This window comes from Myodes glareolus, chromosome 3 (assembly GCF_982192425.1).
Source record: "Myodes glareolus chromosome 3, mMyoGla1.1, whole genome shotgun sequence".
Lineage (NCBI taxonomy): Eukaryota > Metazoa > Chordata > Mammalia > Rodentia > Cricetidae > Myodes > Myodes glareolus.
Genome location: NC_142028.1, coordinates 67679113 through 67702018, shown reverse-complemented (window position 1 = coordinate 67702018; position 22906 = coordinate 67679113). Strand labels below are relative to the sequence as shown.

Below are 22906 nucleotides of genomic sequence, written 5' to 3'. Positions count from 1 at the left end.
TAAAGACATTTTAATAATCAAGTTATTCTTTGTACATGAGATTAAGAAAAGCTAATCTCCCCAAACACAGACATGTGAATGATTATTTCTTTACCTGATAAAACAAAACTGTATACTTCGACATGCATTCTTCACAACAGAAGTCTTCCACCTTCCCACCCAAATTATTCTGTATCAGTTTGGGAGATGTCTGTAAACAGTAACTGCACATTTTACAGTGACTTCCCCAGCGTTTCCCCAAGTCATGTTTATAAAGCAATTTGCAACCTATGAAGTCAGGAAAGATAAAATTAGTAATGGGGCAAATAATTACATTAAAAAAGTTTATAACAGCACTGTATCTCCATACCTGGGACCTAACCAACAGGCAGGTCAAGAAATCAATTAAAGCATCAAAACTAACTATGTGTGTGTGTGTGTGTGTATTGAAATATATGTCATGTATAGTAAGGTTCATTTCATAAAACTTTTGTTTTATTTGAAATGTGAAAATACACTAGGCTGTAATATGAAGTGTAATTATTTTGTGTGACACAGATCAAGAAGGATAACACTGCCATTTTAGAGTCAATCGAACCATTCTTAAACATGCACCTCATCTAAATAAAGAAAGCAATTAACTTCCTTTTGATATTCCTAGTCAAATGATTTATATTCAAAAACACAAATTTAAGATGTCATGAGAACTTAAAAATGTCCACCTTGACATGAGTACCTAAATGACTTTGAGTTCTCCATCAAATTAATGAAGTCAAATACATTCTGTGTTACCATCTTCTACATTGTACTTTGAGGTTCTTTCACTTCATTTTAATAACTATATAAAATTAAGACTACATAAAAACAGCAAATTATCAAAAGACTTTATAAGCATGTACAAAGGTAAACTGGCATGGTAATCCATAGACAACTACTTAAGAAACCATGACCAATGCTCAAGAGTAAGATGACTTTTTCTTTTTACCTTCACTACAAAATGACTTGTCAGCACCTGAGAATCGCACAGTCTCCTTTACAATTTTCTCAATTTTACAATATTCACACATTGCCATTACATTATTGATTTTCTTATATTCATCAGAACAATTTTTGCCACAGAACTGAAACATTTTACCCTGTAAAGAAACATTAAGCAGTAATTAGACATTTAGTTTGTTATGAAAATTTTCATCCTTCAAAAATACAGGGTATGAAGTTGGCCATGAGGCACAAGTCTGTAATCCTAGCACTCAGTAGGCAGAGACAGACAGATCTCTGTAAATTTAAAGCGAGTCTGTCTACATACTGAGTTCCAGGCCAGCCAGAGCTACACAGTAAGCCTGTTTCAAAAACAAAATACCCAAACAGTACAATTTTAAGATAGAAAAGAAAAATATATTTACAGACAGAACCATTTATATTCAAACTCTTATGAATGTATACTTTCTTGTATTTCCTTTGTATTTTGTAGAAAGAGGAACCACAGCTGATTTTAAATTTATAATCCTCCCCCCTTACCCTCCTATGTGCACAAGCAACCATAGCAGCTGTAAGTTCACACTTACCTTGTAGTCAAGAAGCTCTGGTTTTGTGGCAAAAAGACGATTACAGTGTTGACACCTAAGCTTTACCACACTTCGTGCAAACCCAACATGCTGGGACTGGGCAGCAAGCCGCTGGAGACCAGCTGCAGCAGAGCTGTTGATGGAGGTGGGGGACACAGCAGGAGTATTCCCTCCACCTGCAGAAACTGCTGAACCTGTAGGGATGCTCACAATTACTTGGCCCTGAGACAAGGGCACTACTGAAGAATTCATTCCAGTTGGTTTGTTGAACAAATTCTGAAAAAGTAAAACAATAAAAATAGGTCTATTTAACCACTTGTTGAAGAAATAGGAATTATGCCCTTACGTATGCCAAGCAAGGCTGTAGTAATGCAACAAGCTAGCTTCCTTGGCATTGAACACCTTAAAACTGAATGGTGCAAGTCTCACAGAAAAAAAAAATCTAATAATCTTCAAAACTACTATTCTCCCAACAGTGTCATTTAATTTTATGGAGGACAGTTAAGTGACTTCTAAGCTGAAAAGTTATAACAGAAACATACAACCCTGGTACAGTATGTTTGTACTACTACAGGAGGTGAGTCACTGACTGAAGAAGAGGAAGATTCCCGAAGTCCTACCTGGAAAGCTACCACACAACTGTAGCTGCAGAAGTTGCGTATACTTCCATCTGACATGGCTAGATGATACTGAGGGATTGCTGAGGTTTTACAACTGTTACACTGAACTTGTACACCTTAGCAAATGAAAGTAAAAGCTATGAGTCACACATGAACCTATGAGGAATTAAGTATCATAGACAAAAATTCAATTTTTAGATTAAGCTATAGGAACTGAAGCTAACCTCAATCATGCCACATCTATCAAAAACTAACTGAACATTTAAAAGTTTTAAATTTTAAATAGTCATAATCTACCCTGGAATTATAAAATAAAGGGATCTTGAAATATATTGGATGTGGACAATGAAGATACATTAAAGAGGGTATCTGTAATCCATTCAGTAAGGGGGATGCATAAATAGGTAAGCAATAAATAAGATAACAGGTAATATTTTACAATAAAAATGTGAAATATAATTGCCCTAAAAATCAACTAAATTTAGACAAAAATTTGGGTCAGCAAAAAAGTAGTAACTAATTTCCCAACTATTACAATTTATAGTTTATGAAAGCAGTATTACCTGCAGAAGTAACCATTTTAACTCTGTAAGCAGATAAGCAATTAACAGAACAGAAAAGTTCTGTCTTCCCCAAGCTATTGGTATTCTCAATCATTTCTGCTGAGGATCTCAATGATTTGCAAAGCGCACATGGTGTTATTTTGGCTGATTTCTAGTAACAGAATAAAACAACATTCATTTTTACTAAATTCATAAGGCATAATTCTTTGAAATGTTTAAACTTAACTCTGTTGAAATATTATGTGTGGTGTTAGGAATCAATCCCAGGGCCCTGCATGGTGCATTTTCCCCCTTACTCATGAAGAATTTTAAATCAGTAGTTTCCAAACGAGCATCATTACAATCTTCAGTAAAAAGCTTCACAATGGGAACATATATGTTATTCTGAAATTCTGAGTTTGTATATTACATATGTATGCACACAAAAGTGAAAAACGTTTCACAGAGCAACATACATCATGGAAACATTATGCTTTCATATACCTACTGTATTTCATTAGAAAAGTGTTAGATATAATCTAACAAATTTAAGATCTGATAATTGATTATAAATATTGTTTTTAAAAAATTGTTTTATACACTAATACAACAACTCTCCTTTATATTAGCTGTAAAGTGTAAAGCACTTCCTACAAGAGCTGCTACTTAAAAGCAATGAAGTTTTAACTTAAGGAAATCAGTAAACTTACTAGAAAAAAACAGTATCAACCTTCTCCATCAAATATCAATACATTCATTGTAAGCAGCAAGATGGGAGCAGATCTTGTAAACAAGGAGTCTGACAGAGTACTCAACAGAAGATAATTGTAAATACTATTACCTCATCACACACTTAAGAAAACACTGTTAAAGCTGTAACTAAGAGATTTTAAGACTGTTTTACCTTTCTATGGTAAATTGCAAAATTGATACAATGCATTATTAACATACACTTCGCCTGGAATATCTTCTAATTCCTAGATCAGAACTACAAACACAAACCTAATTTAAAAGGCATGAGTCAGAACTCAACTTTGTGAAGCTTTTGCTGACACACCCAGTCCCACCAACTATGTTCTCTTCGTGTACACAGTACACAAAACTGGAACTGGACTCAATGTTTAAATAAATTAAAAAAGAAAAGAAAGTGGCAGCAATAACCATCTATAACAAGCCAGGATCTGTATTAGTGTTTCTGCTCTTTACATAATCCTGAACACAGTATAGTTTTCATAGCTATTAATAGGGTTAAAAAAAAGCAAAGCACAACCACCTAGAATCCATGTTTTCCCTATGTAAAACTGTACCTGAACATACTGGATTGGTCTTACCCAGTACATTAAAAATCTTTGGTTTGGCGTTTTGCTGTTGTTGTTGGGGGAAGGGTGTTTGTGTTTTTGTTATGGAGATAGTCTCAATATGTAACTCTAAATGGCTTGAAACTCACTATGTAAATCAAAATAGCCACAAACTCACAAGTGTCTTTCTCTAACTCACAAGTACTGGAGACTAAAGATATGTAACACCATGCCAGGCCCGAACATATTTTAATAGATGAGAAGTATTTCAAAAATTAAAATTTAAAACTCATTCTTAAAGTAAGATGTTTTATTCTATTTCTCCTTTTACAAAGTATGACTAAACTTTTAGTGCTTGACACAATATCAGTAAAAGAAGGGCTTCTGAAAATGTTATTTTTTTTTCATTTGTGAGAGAAAAACATTAATATATATTATATAATAAAGTTGAACCCTTTTAAAAATTATACATTAGATTAAAAGTGAAATTCCTATAATTTTAAAAATGCAAAGTTGAATTTATACAGCGAGTACCAGGCCACCCAATGCTACACTGTGAACAAAAGAACTGAATGCAATAGTAAAACCTAACTACACTATTCTCTGATTTTGGTGGACTATATACAAATTCACTATGTATTAAATGGGGGGGAGAGGCCAATCAGCAAATGCAATAAATAGGAAGCCACTGCAAAACACAAAATATAAAAGCATTTACCATCCCATTAGGACAGTAGTCCTCAACCTTCATAATTCTATGACCCTTTAATACAGTTCCTCAGGTTATGGTGACCCCCAATCATAAAATTTTCATTGCTATTTCTTAACTCTAATTTTACTACCACTATGAAATCATAATGTAAATATCTGTGTTTTCCAATGGTCTTAGGTGAACCGTGAGTCATTTCGACCCCAAATGGGTCATGATCCACAAATTGAGAACGACTGCTTTGGGGTTCCCAATTATGAAACTAACATTTGACCAAAATTTACTGGTAAAATATGAAACAAAACACAAAACAACATAAGAGACCCTTATCATAGAGTTCATCCAGTTTATTCTCTGCATAATTCTAATTCACAAAGTAACAAATAACCCTCATTTATTCCATTTCATAGGAGCACTCAGGAGGCAGAGGCAGGTGGATTTCTGAGTTCGAAGCTAGCCTGGTCTAGAGAGTTCCAGGATATCCAGGGCTGCACAAAGAAAAACCTGTCTCAAAAAATAAACAACAACAAACAAATAAAAAACCCTCTTTACTAAGATTTTTACTTTCATGTTTACAACTGAATATATGATTCCATTTGCAAGAAAATATATGTTGTGCATACACACACACACACACACAATCTGGACCATTTTCGTTAAAAATAAATAAACAAACACACACACACATCAAAATATATTTCAAAGATCAGAAGGATACACAATAAAAAGTTAAGACCAGTTATTCTTAGGAGATATATTTTTGCTTTATGCTTGGGTTATTTAAAATTACTATTCAAAAATACAAATCACATCTGAAATAAAAGTCATGCCCTAGCCAAGCATAGTAAATGCAGATAATTCCTGCACTTGGCAAACTTAGACAAGATGGAGGCAAATAAATGGACTGGACCATATAACAAATTCCAGGAAGACATGGCTACATAATGAGACCCTGTCTCAAAAAACAAAGCCACACCCTATGCATTTCTTTTTGGTTTTTCCAGACAGGAGTTTCTCTGAGCAAATAGCTGTCCTGGAACTCACCCTGTAGACCAGGTTGACCTCAAAAACACAGGCCTGTCTCTGCCTCCCAAGCCGGGACTAAGGCATGAGCACAATCGCCTGACTAGAAGATGCATTTCTTAATGCATGTACAGAAATTGGGACAAAGAACTCTATTTCAGAACATTTAATATATATGCATTTGGTAAACACCAACTACACGTAAAAATATAACCAAATGTCTATCTCATTATTTTAAACAACTGTGTCAAAAATAATTTCTACCCAAAGGTTTTACTCCCCTGAAATGAAAAAGATACCAAGATTAAATACAATCAAATACCTGCTTGTATGAGGTGACACACATTGAGCTACAAAACTTCTTAGACTGTCCCTCAATCTGAAGTACATGGCACTGTCCAGAGCCACTGTAACAGTAACCACCACAGTTCTCACAACAGTTCATAGTCAGGTTGTTAGCAGAGCGAAATTTAGAGAAGCAGGCATCACTGCAGAGCTTATGGACCACGTTCTGGTAATTAACTTCATGTCGAATCTAAGAACAAAGTAACACCGAAACAACAAACACAGAATCAAACACTGTTCTCTAGGCATAAGCAATAAACTTATTCACCCAAGAATAAAGAGGTAACTTACAACAGCGTTCTTCTGACACATGCTGCATTTGGTTGAAATGCTATTTGTATTTATGGTAACAATGGGTTTTTTTTTCAGTTCATATGTTGACAAGCATGACTGACTGCAAAAATCCTTACTGGTGGTACTATTTTCAAACTGCGCACTGATCACATCCTTTGGATTTAAAATGTCTCTAAAATAATAACAAAGATAAAATAAGTCCCAGGATATCACATTTACTTTTGTGTGTAAAGCAACAAAATAAAACCAGGCTTATAGCAAAGGGAAAAGACATTACAACTTTTTTATTAAACCACTTTTATTTTCTGTGTATGAGTGTTTTGTATACATGTATGCCTGTGTATCACTTGGGTTTCTGGTGTGTTCACAAACCAGAAGAAGGAGTTTAATCCCTGGAACTGGAATTACAAATGGCTGTAAGCCACCATGTGGATGGTGGAAATCGAAGCTGAGTCCTCTGAAAAAATAGTCAATGCTCTTAATCACTGAGTTATCTCTCCAGCCCCCTGGGTCACTGCAATTTAAATTTTTATGTGTGTATCTGTCAATTTGTGAAATATATGTGCAGTATCTATGTATGTGTGTAGGTAGGTACATGTGCACATGGGATTTCAAGCCCTTAGGTCAATGTTTGGTGTCTTCTTCTATCCATCTCCACTTATTTTCTCAACTTGGAACTCAATGACTGGCCAGCAAGCTCTACAGATTAACCCACGTCCACCCCCAACCCTGCAGCACTAGGATTAGAGAACCTTGCTGCCAAAATGGCTTTTCCTTGAACACTGAAGATCGACACAGCACTCACTGAGCCAATTTCTCAGCCCTGGAATTTAAACTGTGAAATAAGTTTAGAGTTCTTCTCAAAAAATTTAGAGATTGTTGAGTTCTTTCTTAAATAGGTAACATACCACTTACTACATACAAGTATTATAACAATGTCTTCAAAATTAAAAAAAAAATACATTGAATGGAGCCATGTGTAATGATTCTTGCCAGTTAACTCCTGAATGCTGACTCAGGAGGCTGAGGCAGGAAGATTGCAAATTCAAGGCTAGACATGGCCACACAGCCACACAGTGAGTTGAATTCCAGACCCAGACAAAGAGTACTGATGAATAGCATCCAATGTAGAGGAGATTGAACATTTTAATTTTCTTTTTTAAAACCATCTGTATTTTCCAAGTATTCAATAAAAAATAATTACATATAAAATTATTTTCAAATATGTGCAGGATCTTGCGTGTGTGCGTCTCCATGTATATTGTTCCTTCTACCTTTTTTGCATCTTATTTTTGTTTTTGTTTTTTATGTGCAAGTATACTCAATGTGTGCACACCACAAAGGCTGAAGTCAGAGAACAACTTAGGGTTCCAGGACGTGAATTCAGGTGCTAAATCTTTGGAGCCAGTACCTTTACTCACTAAGCCATCTTGCCAACCTCCAAAACAGAGTCTCTCATTGAACCTGAAACTTAAAGATATTCAGCTAGACTGGCTGTCCACTGAGTTAAGAGGATGTACTACTCTATGCCTTCACAGTGCTGGTGATTTGAACTCAGCTACTCAGAGGGCACCCCGTTTTACAAATAAGCTATTTACCCAGTCCTATGTGATAGAGTTAAGCATGATTACTTAGATGTCCACAGCTAATAAAATTTAATATATAACCATTAGTAATGTAGACAATGAAGAAAATCCCTAAGGATTAGGTTTCCTACCACTCCAGCATATATCAAGGTATGGAAGAAACATTTCTCACTGATCTCAATAAATTTACAGACCAATTCTTATGAAAGAAAAAAGGGAAATAATCACAATTCCATTAGCATATATTCTGAAAGCTACAAAAAAATTACAAAAATTCTATGAATATCGTAACAAAAATGTGATCTGACAGAATCCACAAAATTATATTCCGAATTATTTATCTAAGAATTAAAATTAATATAAAACTTTTTAAGGTTCTTACTAAAAAAAAACTAAACATTAAACAATAATTAAAAATATAATTCAGCATGATAATCCTAAGGGTACGATAATGGCACACATACATTTGGTGGTAACTAGCAGCTATCTAATCGCACTTACGGCCGGCTCAACAAGAAGAAAAGGATGTTTAGTACTGGAAATCTAGCCAACTACCAGGGCCTAATGAAGTCATGGAACTTAGATGAGAACCTACATCTGCCACTTAACTAAACCGGAATAATCCCTAAATGTATTCTAAATATTTATTCTTGCACTCATAGTTAAGTGCACTTTTTACTCATTATTAAAGAAACTTCCGTTTGTAATAGACAAAGACCATTGGAAAAAAATAAAAACTGATCAAAATGTAGAAAACAAGAGACTGAGTGGTGTCCAGTAGGAACTAAAACATTGACAACACAGTTCCCACATCTGAGCTCAGAGATCCTTGCAGCAAAGGGGCAGTACTGCTCTAATGACTATGTACATTTACAGAGGAAAGAGCAGGAAAAGTCAAGTGACAAATAGGAAATGAAAGGTCTGTCAGTGGAAAAGGATAAAGCAAAATTGGGGGGAAAGTAAAATAAAAAATGAGAATAAAAAAATGTAAAAAGCCTGAGAAGACAAGTGGGTAAATAAACAGTGCTTAAAAAAAATTAAAAGAAAAATAGAAATGGAAGAGTAAAGAATAAAAATAGATAAAAGACTAAATGAGTGAGGTAAAACAGATAAAAACTGAAAACATTGAGGTAAGGCAAAAACACAAACATTTATTTTACGTATTTCTTATTTTTATTTTATATATAGAAACGTTTGCCTCTGTGTATATATGTGCATCATTGTGTGCCTGGTGCCTGAGGGGGCCAGAGGCAATATTGGATCCCCTCGACCTAGAGTGAAATGGTTAGGACTCATCATGTGGGTCCTGGGAACATAAGCAGGGTTCTCTGCAAGAGGAGCAAGTCACCATTCCAGCCCCAGTCAGAAACAGTTATTTCTGACAGGTAGGGAGAAAAATCTGTCTTCAGATAGATCAGTGATAACCACAAAAGGACAGAGAAATATGATAAAAGCAGAGAAAACTAACATGCATGAACATCAATATAAAGAAATATATAACCAATCATGTGGCTGGGAAGACAGTTCAGTCAGTAAAAGGCTTGTCGTGATAGCATGAGGATCTAAGATCGATGGCCAGAATCCAAATAAACAGCTAAATGTGGCGGTGACCACCTCTAATCCCAAAGCCAGAATAATCCAGACAGGAGGATGCTAGGACAGGAGCATTCCTAGGAAAAAATGCCAGTCAGCCTAGAGTAACTGGTGAGCTCAAGGTCAATGAGTCAATGACATCCTGCCTTTTTTTTTTTTTTGGAGTTTTTTAAATTTATTTATTATGTATACAATATTCTGTCTGTGTGTATTCCTGCAGGCCAGAAGAGGGCACCAGATCTCATAGACGATTGAGAGCCACCATGTGGTTGCTGGGAATTGAACTCAGGACCTTTGGAAGAGCAGGCAGTGCTCTTAACCTCTGAGCCATCTCTTCAACCCTGTCTTTTTTTCTCTTCAAATTATTTAACTTTATGTGCACTGGTATGAGGGTATCAGATGCCTTGGAAATGGAGTTAAAGACAGTTTAGCTGCCATGTGGGGGCTGGGAATTGAATCCATATCCTCTGAAAGAGCAGTCAGTGCTATTAACCGCTGGGCCATCTATCTGTCCAGTCCCAGGATATTCTGTCTTATAGAAAGTATACAGAATCCCTGAGGAGGACATTCAAGGTTACCCTCTGCCCTTTATTCATGTGCATATATATGTATACAGACACCTATACACATGTGTATGTATACATCCATAACCTCCCCTATACGCATACACATTAAAAATATATACATGGGCCAGGTGGTGATGACCTTTAATCCCAGAACTCAGGAAGCAGAGACAGGCGGATCTCTGTGATTTCGAGGCCAGCGTGGTCCACGAAGCAAGTTACAGGACAGGCTCCACAGATATACTGAGAAACTCTGTTTTAAAAACCAAAGGGGGGGAATGTGTTTGTGTGTGTGTGTGTGTGTGTGTGTGTGTATTTATGTGTGTGTGTGTGTATGAAAGGAGACATATTTCTGATTACCAATGTGAGTTTTATATGGTAATTTAAAAATAAGTAATAAATCTTTAAAGAAGTACATATGGTTCTCATGAAAGAATTACTGACATCTTGGAAATTACTGGCTCCTAAAATGATTAAGGATGTATAAGTTATTATATCAGACAATCAGATTTATTGCATAAAAAAATGGCAAACAAGAAAGGTAAAAATAAAAGGTAAAATAATTATTGTTTTCAATCTAACTTAATCATATAATAATTTGAAAGTACTATACTAGAATATGAAAACTTAGAATATAGATAAGTATTATTTGTTTGTTTGCACACCAGAAGAGGACAACAGATCTCATTATAGGTTGTAAGCCACCATGTGGTTGCTGGGAATTGAACTCAGGACCTCCAGAAGAGCTCTTAGCCTCTGAGCTATCTCTCCAGTCGAAAGGTGGAGGTTTAGTTTTTGATTTTTTGTTTTTAGTTTTCAAGACAGTTTCTCTGTGTAGTTCTGGCTGTCCTGAAACTCTCTCTGTAGACCAGGTTGGCCTCGAACTCAGAAGTGCAACTGCCTCTGCCTCCAGAGTGCTGGGATTAAAGAAGCGTGGCACCACACCTAACTTTTGAACAAAGAACTTTAAAATATACTAGTAATAATCACTGTGTTCCATAATAAATTGCTTCAATTTATTCCTTAAATTGTAAATCACCAAAAACACCAATATTATTATTTAATCAATTTTAACTTTGAACAAAACTAGATGAAATTTCCTACGCTATCCAAACAAAGCACATGGCTCTAGATCACTTTTAGACACATACAAGTATTAAAGACATTCACCAGATAAAACTATAAGCACTGAAGAACTGCTCCAAACTGAATATACCTTTTCTTAAATGAACAGTATCACTAAAATATTTTAACTTTCACATTTTTTTCCAGATTTTGGAATATTTGCACAAATATTATTGGTTAAGCACCCCTGATCTGAAAAATCTTAAGAATGCTCAAAACCACAAAATTTCTGAGTATGTTTATTATTTTAAAAGTTTTGAATACTGGGGTTTCTATTTGTGATTCTCAAACTGGATAACCTTAAAAGAAAATCCCAAAACAAAACAAAACAAAAAAAAGTAGCTGTGGTGTTATTTTAAGGAATAGGAATATAGCAAGGTTACCAAAACAAACAAAACTACAACTTCCAAAGGAGAACATGTCCAGTCTACACTGAGAAACATGAAACACAGTAATTTAAAGTGCGATGCTACTGGATAATACAGCCAAATTTAACTTTTCAGTTATCCCTGAGAGGTAAACAAAAACAGATGTGCAAGGATGATTGGGAGATATCACAGTGATTATGGCTGCCCTTCCAGAGGATCTAGGTTCAATTCCCAGCACCCACATGGCAGCTCATGATAGTCTGTGTCTCCAGTTACACACTTTCTTCGGCTTTCTACATGTGCCAAACACACATGTAGGCACAGATATACACGCAGGTAAAAACACCCATGAAAATAAAATAAACAGTAATTTTTAAAAGTTTAAAAGAGATGTGTATAAAAGTAAGTTATGAAAAAGTATCTACATATACTCAAATTTCTGTTAAGCCTATGGTCTAACCAATTCAGAAGACAAGAAAACTGAACAAGTGTAAACCTCAAAGATAATTAATAAACTGTAGTTTAAATTGAGAGGCAAAGAAGTATCATTCCTTTTTCTTTTTCTTGTGGGGGGGTGAAGTTAGCCTCTCTATGTAGCCCAAAGAGATCCGTCTTCCACTACTAAATGTGCTACTACACCCAGCTTCTCATTTTTTCTGAGTTGTTTTAGTAATAATTTACTAACCCCTTATAAAATTTATAAGGGTGATCTTAGTATTTCTCAAAAACATCAAGATAATTTTAATTAAGTCAAGACTTTTTTGCTATTTAAAATTTCAGTAGAACTTCTAAAGGTTCAGAGATACTAGATAAAGTGTATATATGCACTCACATGCATGCACATATGAGAAGTCATTTAAAGTTAGACAAAAATTTAAATATATTGCAACTATAAAACACATAGGAAACCTAACTGTAAATATGTGTTGCACCTAGGATCTATTGTCAGCAACTGCAGAAAGAACTGCTGCGGTGCTAGAAAAGTAAAATGTAAGGAAGCTTTACTAATGAAAAGGAAAGGGTTAATTTCAAAATCACTCCTTAAACTAAAAGAAAGCTGAGCACTTCCTACTCAGAAAAAGCTGAAAGCAGCAACAACATGGTGGCACTAAATTCTGTGGTATTCCTTTAAAAAAGAAACCATAGTGAAGTAAAAATTCAAATATAACACACAGGTTAAAAAACAAACATTAAGAAAAGATAATTTAGAACTCTGTTATACTTTGAGCAACTTGAACAAGTCTTCTTGGTAAGAGGAAGTGGCAGGCGGGCAGGTGGAACTGTGTATCCAGTGAGGCACAGTGTGGAGCAGAAGAGCTGAGTAGACCCTTTCCTCTGATAAGCAGTCTGCCCCTTCTGGAGGATTTTTTTACAACCGGAACAGGAAACTCGAACAGCTGTGGCTGGAACTGAAGGAAGCATTTTATTCATGCCAGGTGATGCCAGAGAAGGCTGAAAGCCAGTAGTCAACTGTGGAGCTTTAAAAAAAGGAAAAGAACATTGAAAGGAAAAAACTTACTTTTGATCTTGTATTTTATGCATCAGTACTATTCTAGAGCTAGTTTGGAACCTGCTATTATGGACTATACAATATAAAGGATTCTAAATGAACAAAGAACAGCCTGGTTTATTAACATAAGTAGAAATGACCTCTGATTTACGTTGGCCAGAACAAACACAATTCATTTATTCAGAGCTGATTCTTACCAAGAGGACTGCCACTGACTGAAAACACAGCACTAATTTTCAGTTCCCCCTCTGGAGTTTTTTGCTGTTGGCCATGACTATATTCCTTTAAAAAAGAAAAACAAAATAAATATAGAGAAAAGACTAAATTCCAAAAGAAATCAAGACATTTTACTGTTGCTGCATAGAAGTGGAAAATGTTTGTAACATTAACATTAATAAATAATGACATACAAAACAGTAAACAACTTATAACTAACAAGGGCAAATTTGCTTATATACGCTGAGAATAAGGACGAAAAAAACAAATGCTAGCTACCAAAATAGCCTGATGTAGCACTACTAGACTGTTTGTAAATTATTTCTGAAACTTTTCTTTAATATTATAATACTGTAAATTTTTGTTTATTATAAAAGTAATACACAATCACAATAGAACATTTATTTAGAAATAAAGAGAAAACTTCTATTCTGAGTTCCATCACCTCAAAAGGACTGCTGTGGCTCTGTGGTATATTTCTTTCCAGTCTTTTCCCTTTTCTAGTCAAAGAAAAGTTTTGTTTCGTTACAGTTATAATTATTCTAAATAATTTTTTATGAACTCATGTTCTGCTTATTGGAATTATTATATATTCTTGCATATTTCTCCAAAATAACATCTAGTGGTTAAATATCAGCATTTATAAGACCTGAGTCCAAGAACCAGTAGTCTAGGCAGTCTAAGAATTCTAAAAGAACATTTTAAACACTATATTGTTGAAATAACTAGAAAGAAAAAAATTTAGATTTATTTATTATTTTATATACATGAGTTTTTGCCTGAATATATGTACACTACATGCATGCCTGGTGCCCATGGAGGTTAAACAAGGACACTGGATCCCCTGGAACTAGACCTACATATGTTTGTCAGCCCCACTATGCAGATGCTGAGAAATAAACCCATATCCTCTCAAGAACCAGCCAGTACTCTTAACCTATGTGCCAAACTCTCCAGTCTAAAATGAGTTTTAAACACAAATAAACATTGTAAGTCATTTATAGACACCATACACCAGAATTCCAGTATATATTTTTCAGGGCTATTCTTTAACTGTACAATTATACTTTTCACATGTAACAGCACTAAGTAATAGTTGTTTTATAATTTTGACATACTTATTACAACAAAGCTTGCAAAATAATAGAGAACCATTATTAGAATCGTGGGTATCTCCGACATACTTCCTTTTGGTAGTGGGTATAACAATATACTATATAACCTGAAGGAATATTGATATTTATTATATATACACAGTGACAAGTCAGATTAAACAGTTGAAGCTGACATGAAATATGTACACAGGACTCAGGCACAGAACAAAGAGTGCCCAAATCCTTGGCAATTAGGAGAGCATTGTTCTTTTGGTGCTAGTTTTGTTTTTGAGGCAGGGTTCCTGAATGGCCTGGAACTTGCTAAAAAGACTATATGAGGCCCAAACATGCTGCCTCTGCCTCCCAAGGATTGGGATTACAAGTATGAATAATACAGAATATTTCTAAAAAAAAAAATTAAAACTTACTCAAAACTCCATGACTAATATAATATAGTATTACAACTTTTTAAAAAGGCAGCATCAGTACCATTTATTTTTTCTGCCTTTTCCTCAGGTTCTAATAGAGGGATGCATGGCACTGACATGTAATGGCAACAACGTTGGTATACTTAATGTTTACACATATTCAGCACAATGAGCGAAGGAATGCAATGATGAATATTACACCCCCACCCCAGTTTTTCAAGACAGGGATTTTCTGTGTAACAAAAACCCTAGCTGTCCTGAAAACTGCTTTGTAAAGCAGGTTAGCCTCAAATACACAAAGATCCACCTACCTCTGCCTCTGCTGGGATTAAAGAAGTGCTCCACACACCCTGCTGATGAATATCTTTTATCAAGTAGAATTACTAGGTTACAAGATCCATCTTAAAGATTTTTGAGACATTATAAGATTGTTTTTGTCCAAACAAAACTGATTTTTAGGTTGTTTGGGGTTGATGATTTGTTTTCTTTTTTCCTTTTTGTTTTTTAAGTTTTACAAGAAAGGGTTTCCTTGTGTGACCCTGAGTGTCCTCGGAACTCAATCTGTAGACCAGGCTGGCCTCTAATTCACAGACAACTACCTGCCTCTGCCTCCCTAGTATTGAGATTAAAGGTACACACCACCATGCCTGGCTTTCAATCAAAACTGTTCTGACTCCAATGGGGGGAAGAGGGAGAAGAACAATTAAAAGATTTTTCGTTCTTGTTTTCATTTGCAGCTATTTTTAATGTTCACTTACAAGTGCATTATACTATTACAATATTAACCTCAGTAGCATTTCTCATCAACATTTTTTCTGACTTAAATTTTTTTATGTATTAAGAGGCTTCCATTAATGCCAAAATTTTGACAATCTTTACCTTTGTGATTTCTTCTATCTCTTACCAAGTTTTACTTCCATAATAAAATAATAAGGAAGTGGTTTCACTGTTTATAATACAGTCCTTTAATCCAGGGATCAGCAAACTTTATCTGCAAAGGGCCAGATAGTAAATATTTTTGACTTTGCAAACCATATGGTCTGATCTCTATCACAACTGCCCAACTCTGCCCTGGTAGAGCAAAAGCACCCACAGACAACATGTAAATAAATGAACATGACAAAGTTCTGATAAAACTTTATTTCTAAAAGCAGTGGTTGAACAACAGAATTAAATATATGGTGGGTTTGATTTGACTAGCCACTGATAACTTGCCGGTGCTAGTTACAGTTCACTCGGGATTGGTAAACTTCTTTGACTAAATAGAATTTTTTTTCGTCTTAACAGGATCAATACAACATACTAAATCCTGAAAAAAATTTTATCGTGGGCTATGCTGTTATCAGTTTGATTAAACTTGCATCATACTATTCTGATGAAACTATACAATGTTTAACTGTTTACACGGTTTTCCAATCAACCTCTCCAAATACAACTGAAAGCATGTATACACCATATATGCTTATGTGTACACTTACTCCTCAAAACATCAGAAGCTAATCACCAGGATGTTTATGATATCTGTATCTTTAGGAATAGTCGACACCATTAACACTTTTTACATTTTTTTAAAAAACTAGTCTCATCATCCATGCGAGTCATCTTCTATCTCCTTTCTAGTTGCTACTGATAATACTGGCTCTCAACTGGAAAACTGATCCATAGAACTTACTGTTTTTTCTGTAATTATTATTTTACCTTCAACTCCACTTAACTATCAAAAGTTCTATTAATACTCTGACAAAACTATTACTTTATTTCCCATTTCTATTACATTCTATTCTAATTTCCTTTATAATACATTAGCATGTTTTGTGCCAAAGTAAAAATGCTAAGATCAATAATCTTTATTATTTTAATAGTTACAAGGTTCCCATAATTATGCTTTCAGAATTTGTGCTAGCATAGTTATTTCCTTGCCACAATGAACAGAATATACATAAGAAATGTATCATGAATTATGTGATATATCATTTGGTATATAATAAAGATACAGTTACTCAAAGTAACACTGTTGGTGAAATATCCCCTTTTTTTTTTGGAGACAAGGCTTCTGTGTGTAGCCTTAGCTATCCTGGAACATGCTCTGTAGACCTCCTGAATGCTGGGAATAAAGGTGTGTGCCACTGCCACTTTTCATTTTAAGACAAGATCTTACTGTATAGCCCTGGATAGACAGGAATTTATTATGTAAATCAGGGGCTGCCGTCAAACTCACAGAGATCAGCCTATCTCCAAGTATTGGGATTAAAAGCAAGTACTACCATACCTGGCAGGTACTAATTTTTTCTTAAATATTGACTTACCCTGACATACCTATACATATATTTGAAAGGACATTTCTAATACAAAAATTCTTATCCCAGAAACTCCATAACACTTGGTATGTCTATATCCCCTACAATGACTAGTAAGCCATGCTTTGTAAGAAAAAAATACCTGATGACTCCAAAACTTTCAAAAACAAAATAAAATACAACTAACTAAAAACCTGAGGTCAAATAAAAATTGCTTATCTTTCCCTTGCTGAACACAAAGGAAGGCCTTATTAATGCCACAGGATAAACGATGTTGAAAATGAACATCTCCTATGGCCAAATAAATGACATAGCTCAAGCAAGTCTATGAACCATTATTGTGAAAATTAGGCAATTTGCTTTTCCATTTTCATTTACTTCAATAAAAGACTAGTTCTCTCTTCATGACTGTGAGCAGAAAAGAAAATAATGAAGATATCAACATTAGTAATATCTAAATTTCAGGTCCTATGGAAAAATAAAAACTGAGATCTTTGGCTTTCTTTAAGAGTTTCTCTTTGAAAACTTTATCTAGACCGCCCCCCCCCCTTTTAAATCAAACCGCTAGCTACAGAAAAACAGTCTAACAAAAATAAGATGTAGATTATCAACCTAGATTGATTCTTTCCTGGCCATTTGGCCTTGAATAACTAAATTAAGCTATGACATTTAACTTCCTAATGTAGACACAGGATAATATACACTGTACTTAGACCACAAACTCGCAGTTGTTAGGAAGATTAAACAAAATAGTAAATATGAAAAAAATCAACAACTATTTTTTTAAACTACAGAAAATACTATTGTAAAATGCAATGAGATTAGAATGAATAAATGAATCTGAAAAGCCAAATGATTTTATGCTAGGTAAAAGAAACAAGAATATGACTAACAAGTAACTAAACACAATGGAGTAGAACTGAGATACATATACAGTCATTTCAGCAACCTAGTGGTCTGAATGTAGACCAACTTGAACAGTAAAAAGTACACTGAAAGCAAAACTACAAAACTAAGCAGAGAGAGAAGTCACTAGTAAATGATGATCAAAGAAAAAGGTAACCAGAGCCACAAATTCTATCAGTACGTTATGTTTGTGACACCAAATAAATAATATTTTGTAATTCCTACTTCTGGGCTATTAAGAATGAGTAAAATTAATAAAGTATTACACAGTACTGAAAAAGGAAGAAATTTGGATTTCAGTGTGATGGGAAAGGGTATAAGAAAGCATGCAGGAAATGAGGGGGGAGAATGTAGGCGGGAAGGGGAGAGTGAAAAGGAAAGAACCAGCATCTAGAGTTAGCTATAATTTGGTCTCTTCCCTTGCAGGATCTCTGGAACTACCACAGGTTTAACTGAAAACAGAAACAACTGCTCAGGGAAACCTACCTCTAGCAACTCATGTGCTGCGATTAGTCTACTGTAGAGACAGCACAAAGACCATTCTGTGACCCTGTATCTATCAGAACCTACCCACAGGACTGCCTACTCCCAAGAGACCAAACAAATAAGTACTGAGCACCTGAAGCAGTTCTTCCCCATCATTATAAAACTCAATATTCAGTATTTTATAACATATTTTTTAACTTTGAGTACGTGTATAGAATACAGGCACCTCTATCCATTCCATGCTATTGATACTCTCTAGCCACTGGAAGCTCTGTTTAAAATCAATACTAATAATTTTCCCCATACCTTCTATCCCCCACTTATTTAACTTGACCCTTTATCCTGAGGAAAGCTCAATGGGTCACATACCAAAGAAAGAAAAGCCTTCAGTACTCTGCCAGCATAATGATTTCTTATGAATTTTCCTCATCCACATGGGGATATGAGAGACTTAGACATGGTTATAATCTTCATATGAATGCAAGGACACATGAATTTTCCCAGGCAATCAGGACATTTACACCTAATTCAAATACCCAAGATTTCCACTTCTCCTGTTTCTACAAACTACTTTTAATCTAACATCTATTGAAGTATTTTCAGATTCCTTCTACTGCTTTGTTGAGCCAACTGCACTCATATCTACCCAATTTCTGTAGGTCTATCACCATCCTCATTTCTCTACCTGTTCCTTAGTGTTGTTAATTCTTGTCTGAGTTGTCACCTACCTCAATAAAAAATTTTGTGTCTATCCCTTTAAGAAGCACACAAACTGAAGAAATAGAATAGATCTCACTGAATTCTCTCTCTGGAGTTAATGAGCCACGCTCTGGTCGAACAGTTCGTAATTTATGGTACCTGGATCTTCCATGGTCCTTGCCACATACGCTATGCTGAACTAAATCACGTAGTATGAAACTTCCTGCTACCCCATGAAAAGATATAAAAACAGACATTTTCCTTTGTTGGGGTGATTTCTCTGAAGATTTCTTTTCTAGGTTTTTCCTTTCATCGTGTCATAGCAACTATTTCTCCTACTCCCACTTATTCATTTATTTATTAATAACTGGCTGATTGGGTGATTTTTCAGGATAGGGTTTCCTTTGTGTAGTACTGGCTGTCCTAAACCTCACTCTGTAGAACAGGCTGGCCTTGAACTCACAGAGGTCCACCTGGCTCTGTCTCCCAAGAGCTGGGATTACATTTAGGTGTGTACCACTACCCCGCTTACTCCTACTTTTAAACTATCCTTATTGAAGCTCTTCTCCAAGCTTTAAAGGGAAGTCTCTCTTTTCCTTTAAAGTCCTAATATGCTGTTTCTGATATACTGTATTGTGACTTTTGAATGGTCTACCTCACATGGCTCCTCTGGTCATGGTGCACCAAAATAAACACCATTTCTGACAGGCAATTATGAGTCAGCGCCTTTCAAGTAATCACCTGCCACTCCTTCTGTATCTTATACTCTATACCTGCCTAGTCTTTTCTCTCTTTGATCTGAAACAGGGGTGCTCTATAGATAACGATTTTGCTCCCCAGGAATATCTGGCTCTGTCTGAAAATATTTCTGTTACAACTGGAGAGGTAGAAGGCTACAAGTGGCAGCAAGTATAGGTAGAGACCCCACAAAACACAGAGCAGGTCGTCATAACAAAGAACGTGCTTCTTCTAAATATCAGTAGTGCTCAGGGTGAGAAATCCTGCTCAAAGAAGCCTTCACGAAAAATTCTTCTAAACATATATCATTCACAAAATCCCTTATACAGCAAAATAAGGAAAAGGTAAGCTTTCTTAGATACTATTTCATAGAAACAGCTAATCTGTGTTCTCTATTTTTTACTTTCTGAGTTCATGACATCTGAACCAAATACAGCCTACCTTCAAATAGCTGCTACTACTATATATTCATCGTTTAAATACCTTCCTACAGTTCACAGTAACTACAGCCTATGGTGTAGCTTCTTTCTTCCATTCCAACCACTGCAATGCCATCAATGGGTAACTTAAGTGACTGTAGAATTTCACTTGCAGGACTCCTATGACTTACTTCCAGAGCAGCCTGGAAACTGCACAGCTAGACCCTTATCCTTACTACTCAACTATCTTAAATTTAAAATCATGAATCACTCACCAACGCCTCCTTTCCAATAACCTGGTTCTTCAATTAATTAACCCATCCAAAGATATTTATGTCCACTAGCCCTCCTGAAAGACAGTTAGAGGCATATCTAACCTGTACCTCCCTCATCAGTAGAAGAAGGCTCTATGAATTAAATCATTCCACAAACCCATGTGCCACCCTCCTCCTAAACTTTCAGCCTCTTCTGTTGTCTCAAGTCTTGAAACCTCAAAGACTCACCAGTCCCCCAATTCTGTACTAAAATGCTCACAAAACCCACAGTGCTATTAAAACAGAGAAAATTCAAAGTCTTAATTACTCTTCAAGGAACACTTTCATGTAATTCTTGCTATAGTCTTGCAAAGCAATTCAAGTTGCTTCAATCACAAACTCTTTTCATCCTGTCAATAAACTATTTACTTAAGCACTTCCTCTTTCAAATGAGTAAGTTGATGTGTGGAACAAAAGGAAACAAGGAGGGGGAAAGGTCAAATGTTTACTTGAGCATTTTCAGGTTCATCTTTAACTCTGTCTAGTAGTCCCTGCTGAGGCGCCACTGCTTTGTCATACTCATCATCCAAAGGTTCTTCTTTAATTCTAATATTTGATGCAAAGGAATTTCCCAGTTCCGAACCAATGGATTCTTTATTGGCAAATGGATAGCTGGAGTCCTAAAACACAATATAAAGGATTAATAAATATTCAAATTTAAAAAGTATTCTTCTTCAGGGTTAATACCCAAAGAAAAGCTCACTGGAAATGAATTCTATGGACATACATCAGTGTCCCTATGCCTAAAAGCTGAAGAACTACAGGTCTAAATATCAAATGCAAATAAAGAACCTAAAAGCCAATGCTTTAAAAAAAAAAAAAAAAAAACTCCAAAGATGGCCTTATGCAAATTTTTTTTAAAAAAAAATCAGTGCTCTTTCTAACACAAGCAGAATTTTGAAAGTGACATAAAGAAAACTTTGACACTTGCCACGGTTAACAGCAATCTACATACACACTGAAAACTTACCCTAAAGTTTGTTTCTGGGGTTTGTGGTAAATGAGTATGTAATGTTTCTTCAACTTGATTAGCTATTGAAAGAAAACAAACAAACAAACACATGTATATGAATAACAAATCTTATAAAAAAAATGACCTAAAAGACTATCATTTGAAATCATCTCACTATTCCAACAAAGAGTGAGTGCGCTAAGTTCCAAAGAACACAAAGTTTCATTCAAAGTTCCACACAACCTACTCTCCCCTACCATTTAGCCTTACCACACAGCTTTCCTTGCTCAAACAGAACGGTGACTTGATTACTATGCTCTGAAAATTGTTTGTTCTCCTCTGTCACTCTTATAAATTTCCCAAGTCTCTGCTTTCTGTTCTAATACTTAGTTTCCAGACTCTGCTCAGTTCAAAACTCACTTCTATAGGAAAACATCCCTTGTCCACTAAGTCTCTCTCCTAAGAATTTCAAGTGAGTTAGGAATGTGGTTCAGGGGTAGAGCACTTGTCTTAACATGCCAAAAGGTCTGGAGTCTAATACAAAGCATGTAAGGGAGCTAGGCAAATTTAGACTAGGTGTGGTGGCTCACACACCTGCTAAACACTTAGGAGACAAGGTAGGAGAACTGCAGTGAGTTCCAGGTCAGCTTGGGCTGAAGATTAAGACTCTGTCTCCAAAGTGAAAAGAGCAATCACGTTGACTAACACCCCAGTTATCTACTCGTCTATTATCTTATCTTGCACATACAATCTTGGACTATTCAACTTATTAGCACCTCTACTTTCTACCTGTCTTGTCTCTTCTATTACTACACAAGTTCCTTCAGAAAAGACTCCCAGAACAATATCCATTAATAGATAGTAAAATATATAGATAACCTAATCAGATATATTAGAAATAAAGTACATCCTTGAACAATCTTTTATATAATAAATGTTCAGCTAAACAGTTACGCTTCTTCACAACACTAATTTGTTCTTTCTGCAATTTATTTCCTAAGATTGTCTGAAGAAGTACATGGATTGATATGGTGTAGCTTGCTTTCCTAAATATCAATTTAACATTTAGGAAAGGATTATAATCTTGTAAAAGAAAAAGTCCTAAGAATACAAAGATGAGTAAGATACAAACTGACTCTCAAGAAACAAGTCAATAAATACTAAATAAGGCATAAAACAAAATTCTGTGGAAATATAAGAAAACCATTCTTAGGAATGACTACAAAGTGGAAAAGAT

The 22906-nt window shown here is 35.3% G+C and overlaps 1 protein-coding gene across 6 annotated transcripts in view; it reads right to left on the bottom strand.

Moving 5' to 3' along the window:
* Nucleotides 1–22906, bottom strand: part of Zmym4 (zinc finger MYM-type containing 4) — a 119025-nt gene that overhangs the window by 45355 nt on the left and 50764 nt on the right. For 3 of the 6 annotated variants that reach the window (XM_085686598.2, XM_085686597.2, XM_048434387.3), the window contains exons 4-14: nt 21688–21749; nt 21167–21337; nt 13318–13402; nt 12833–13088; nt 6373–6547; nt 6059–6271; nt 2728–2878; nt 2165–2280; nt 1545–1820; nt 965–1115; nt 95–267 (exon numbers count right to left, since the gene is read on the bottom strand). In XM_085686598.2, the coding sequence (XP_085542724.1) occupies nt 95–267; nt 965–1115; nt 1545–1820; nt 2165–2280; nt 2728–2878; nt 6059–6271; nt 6373–6547; nt 12833–13088; nt 13318–13402; nt 21167–21337; nt 21688–21749 (1829 nt within the window). Of the gene's footprint in view, nt 1–94; nt 268–964; nt 1116–1544; nt 1821–2164; nt 2281–2727; nt 2879–6058; nt 6272–6372; nt 6548–12832; nt 13089–13317; nt 13403–15737; nt 15757–21166; nt 21338–21687; nt 21750–22906 lie in introns of those variants that run through there. The other 3 variants (XM_087904606.1, XM_085686599.2, XM_085686600.2) reach the window with 3 other exon arrangements.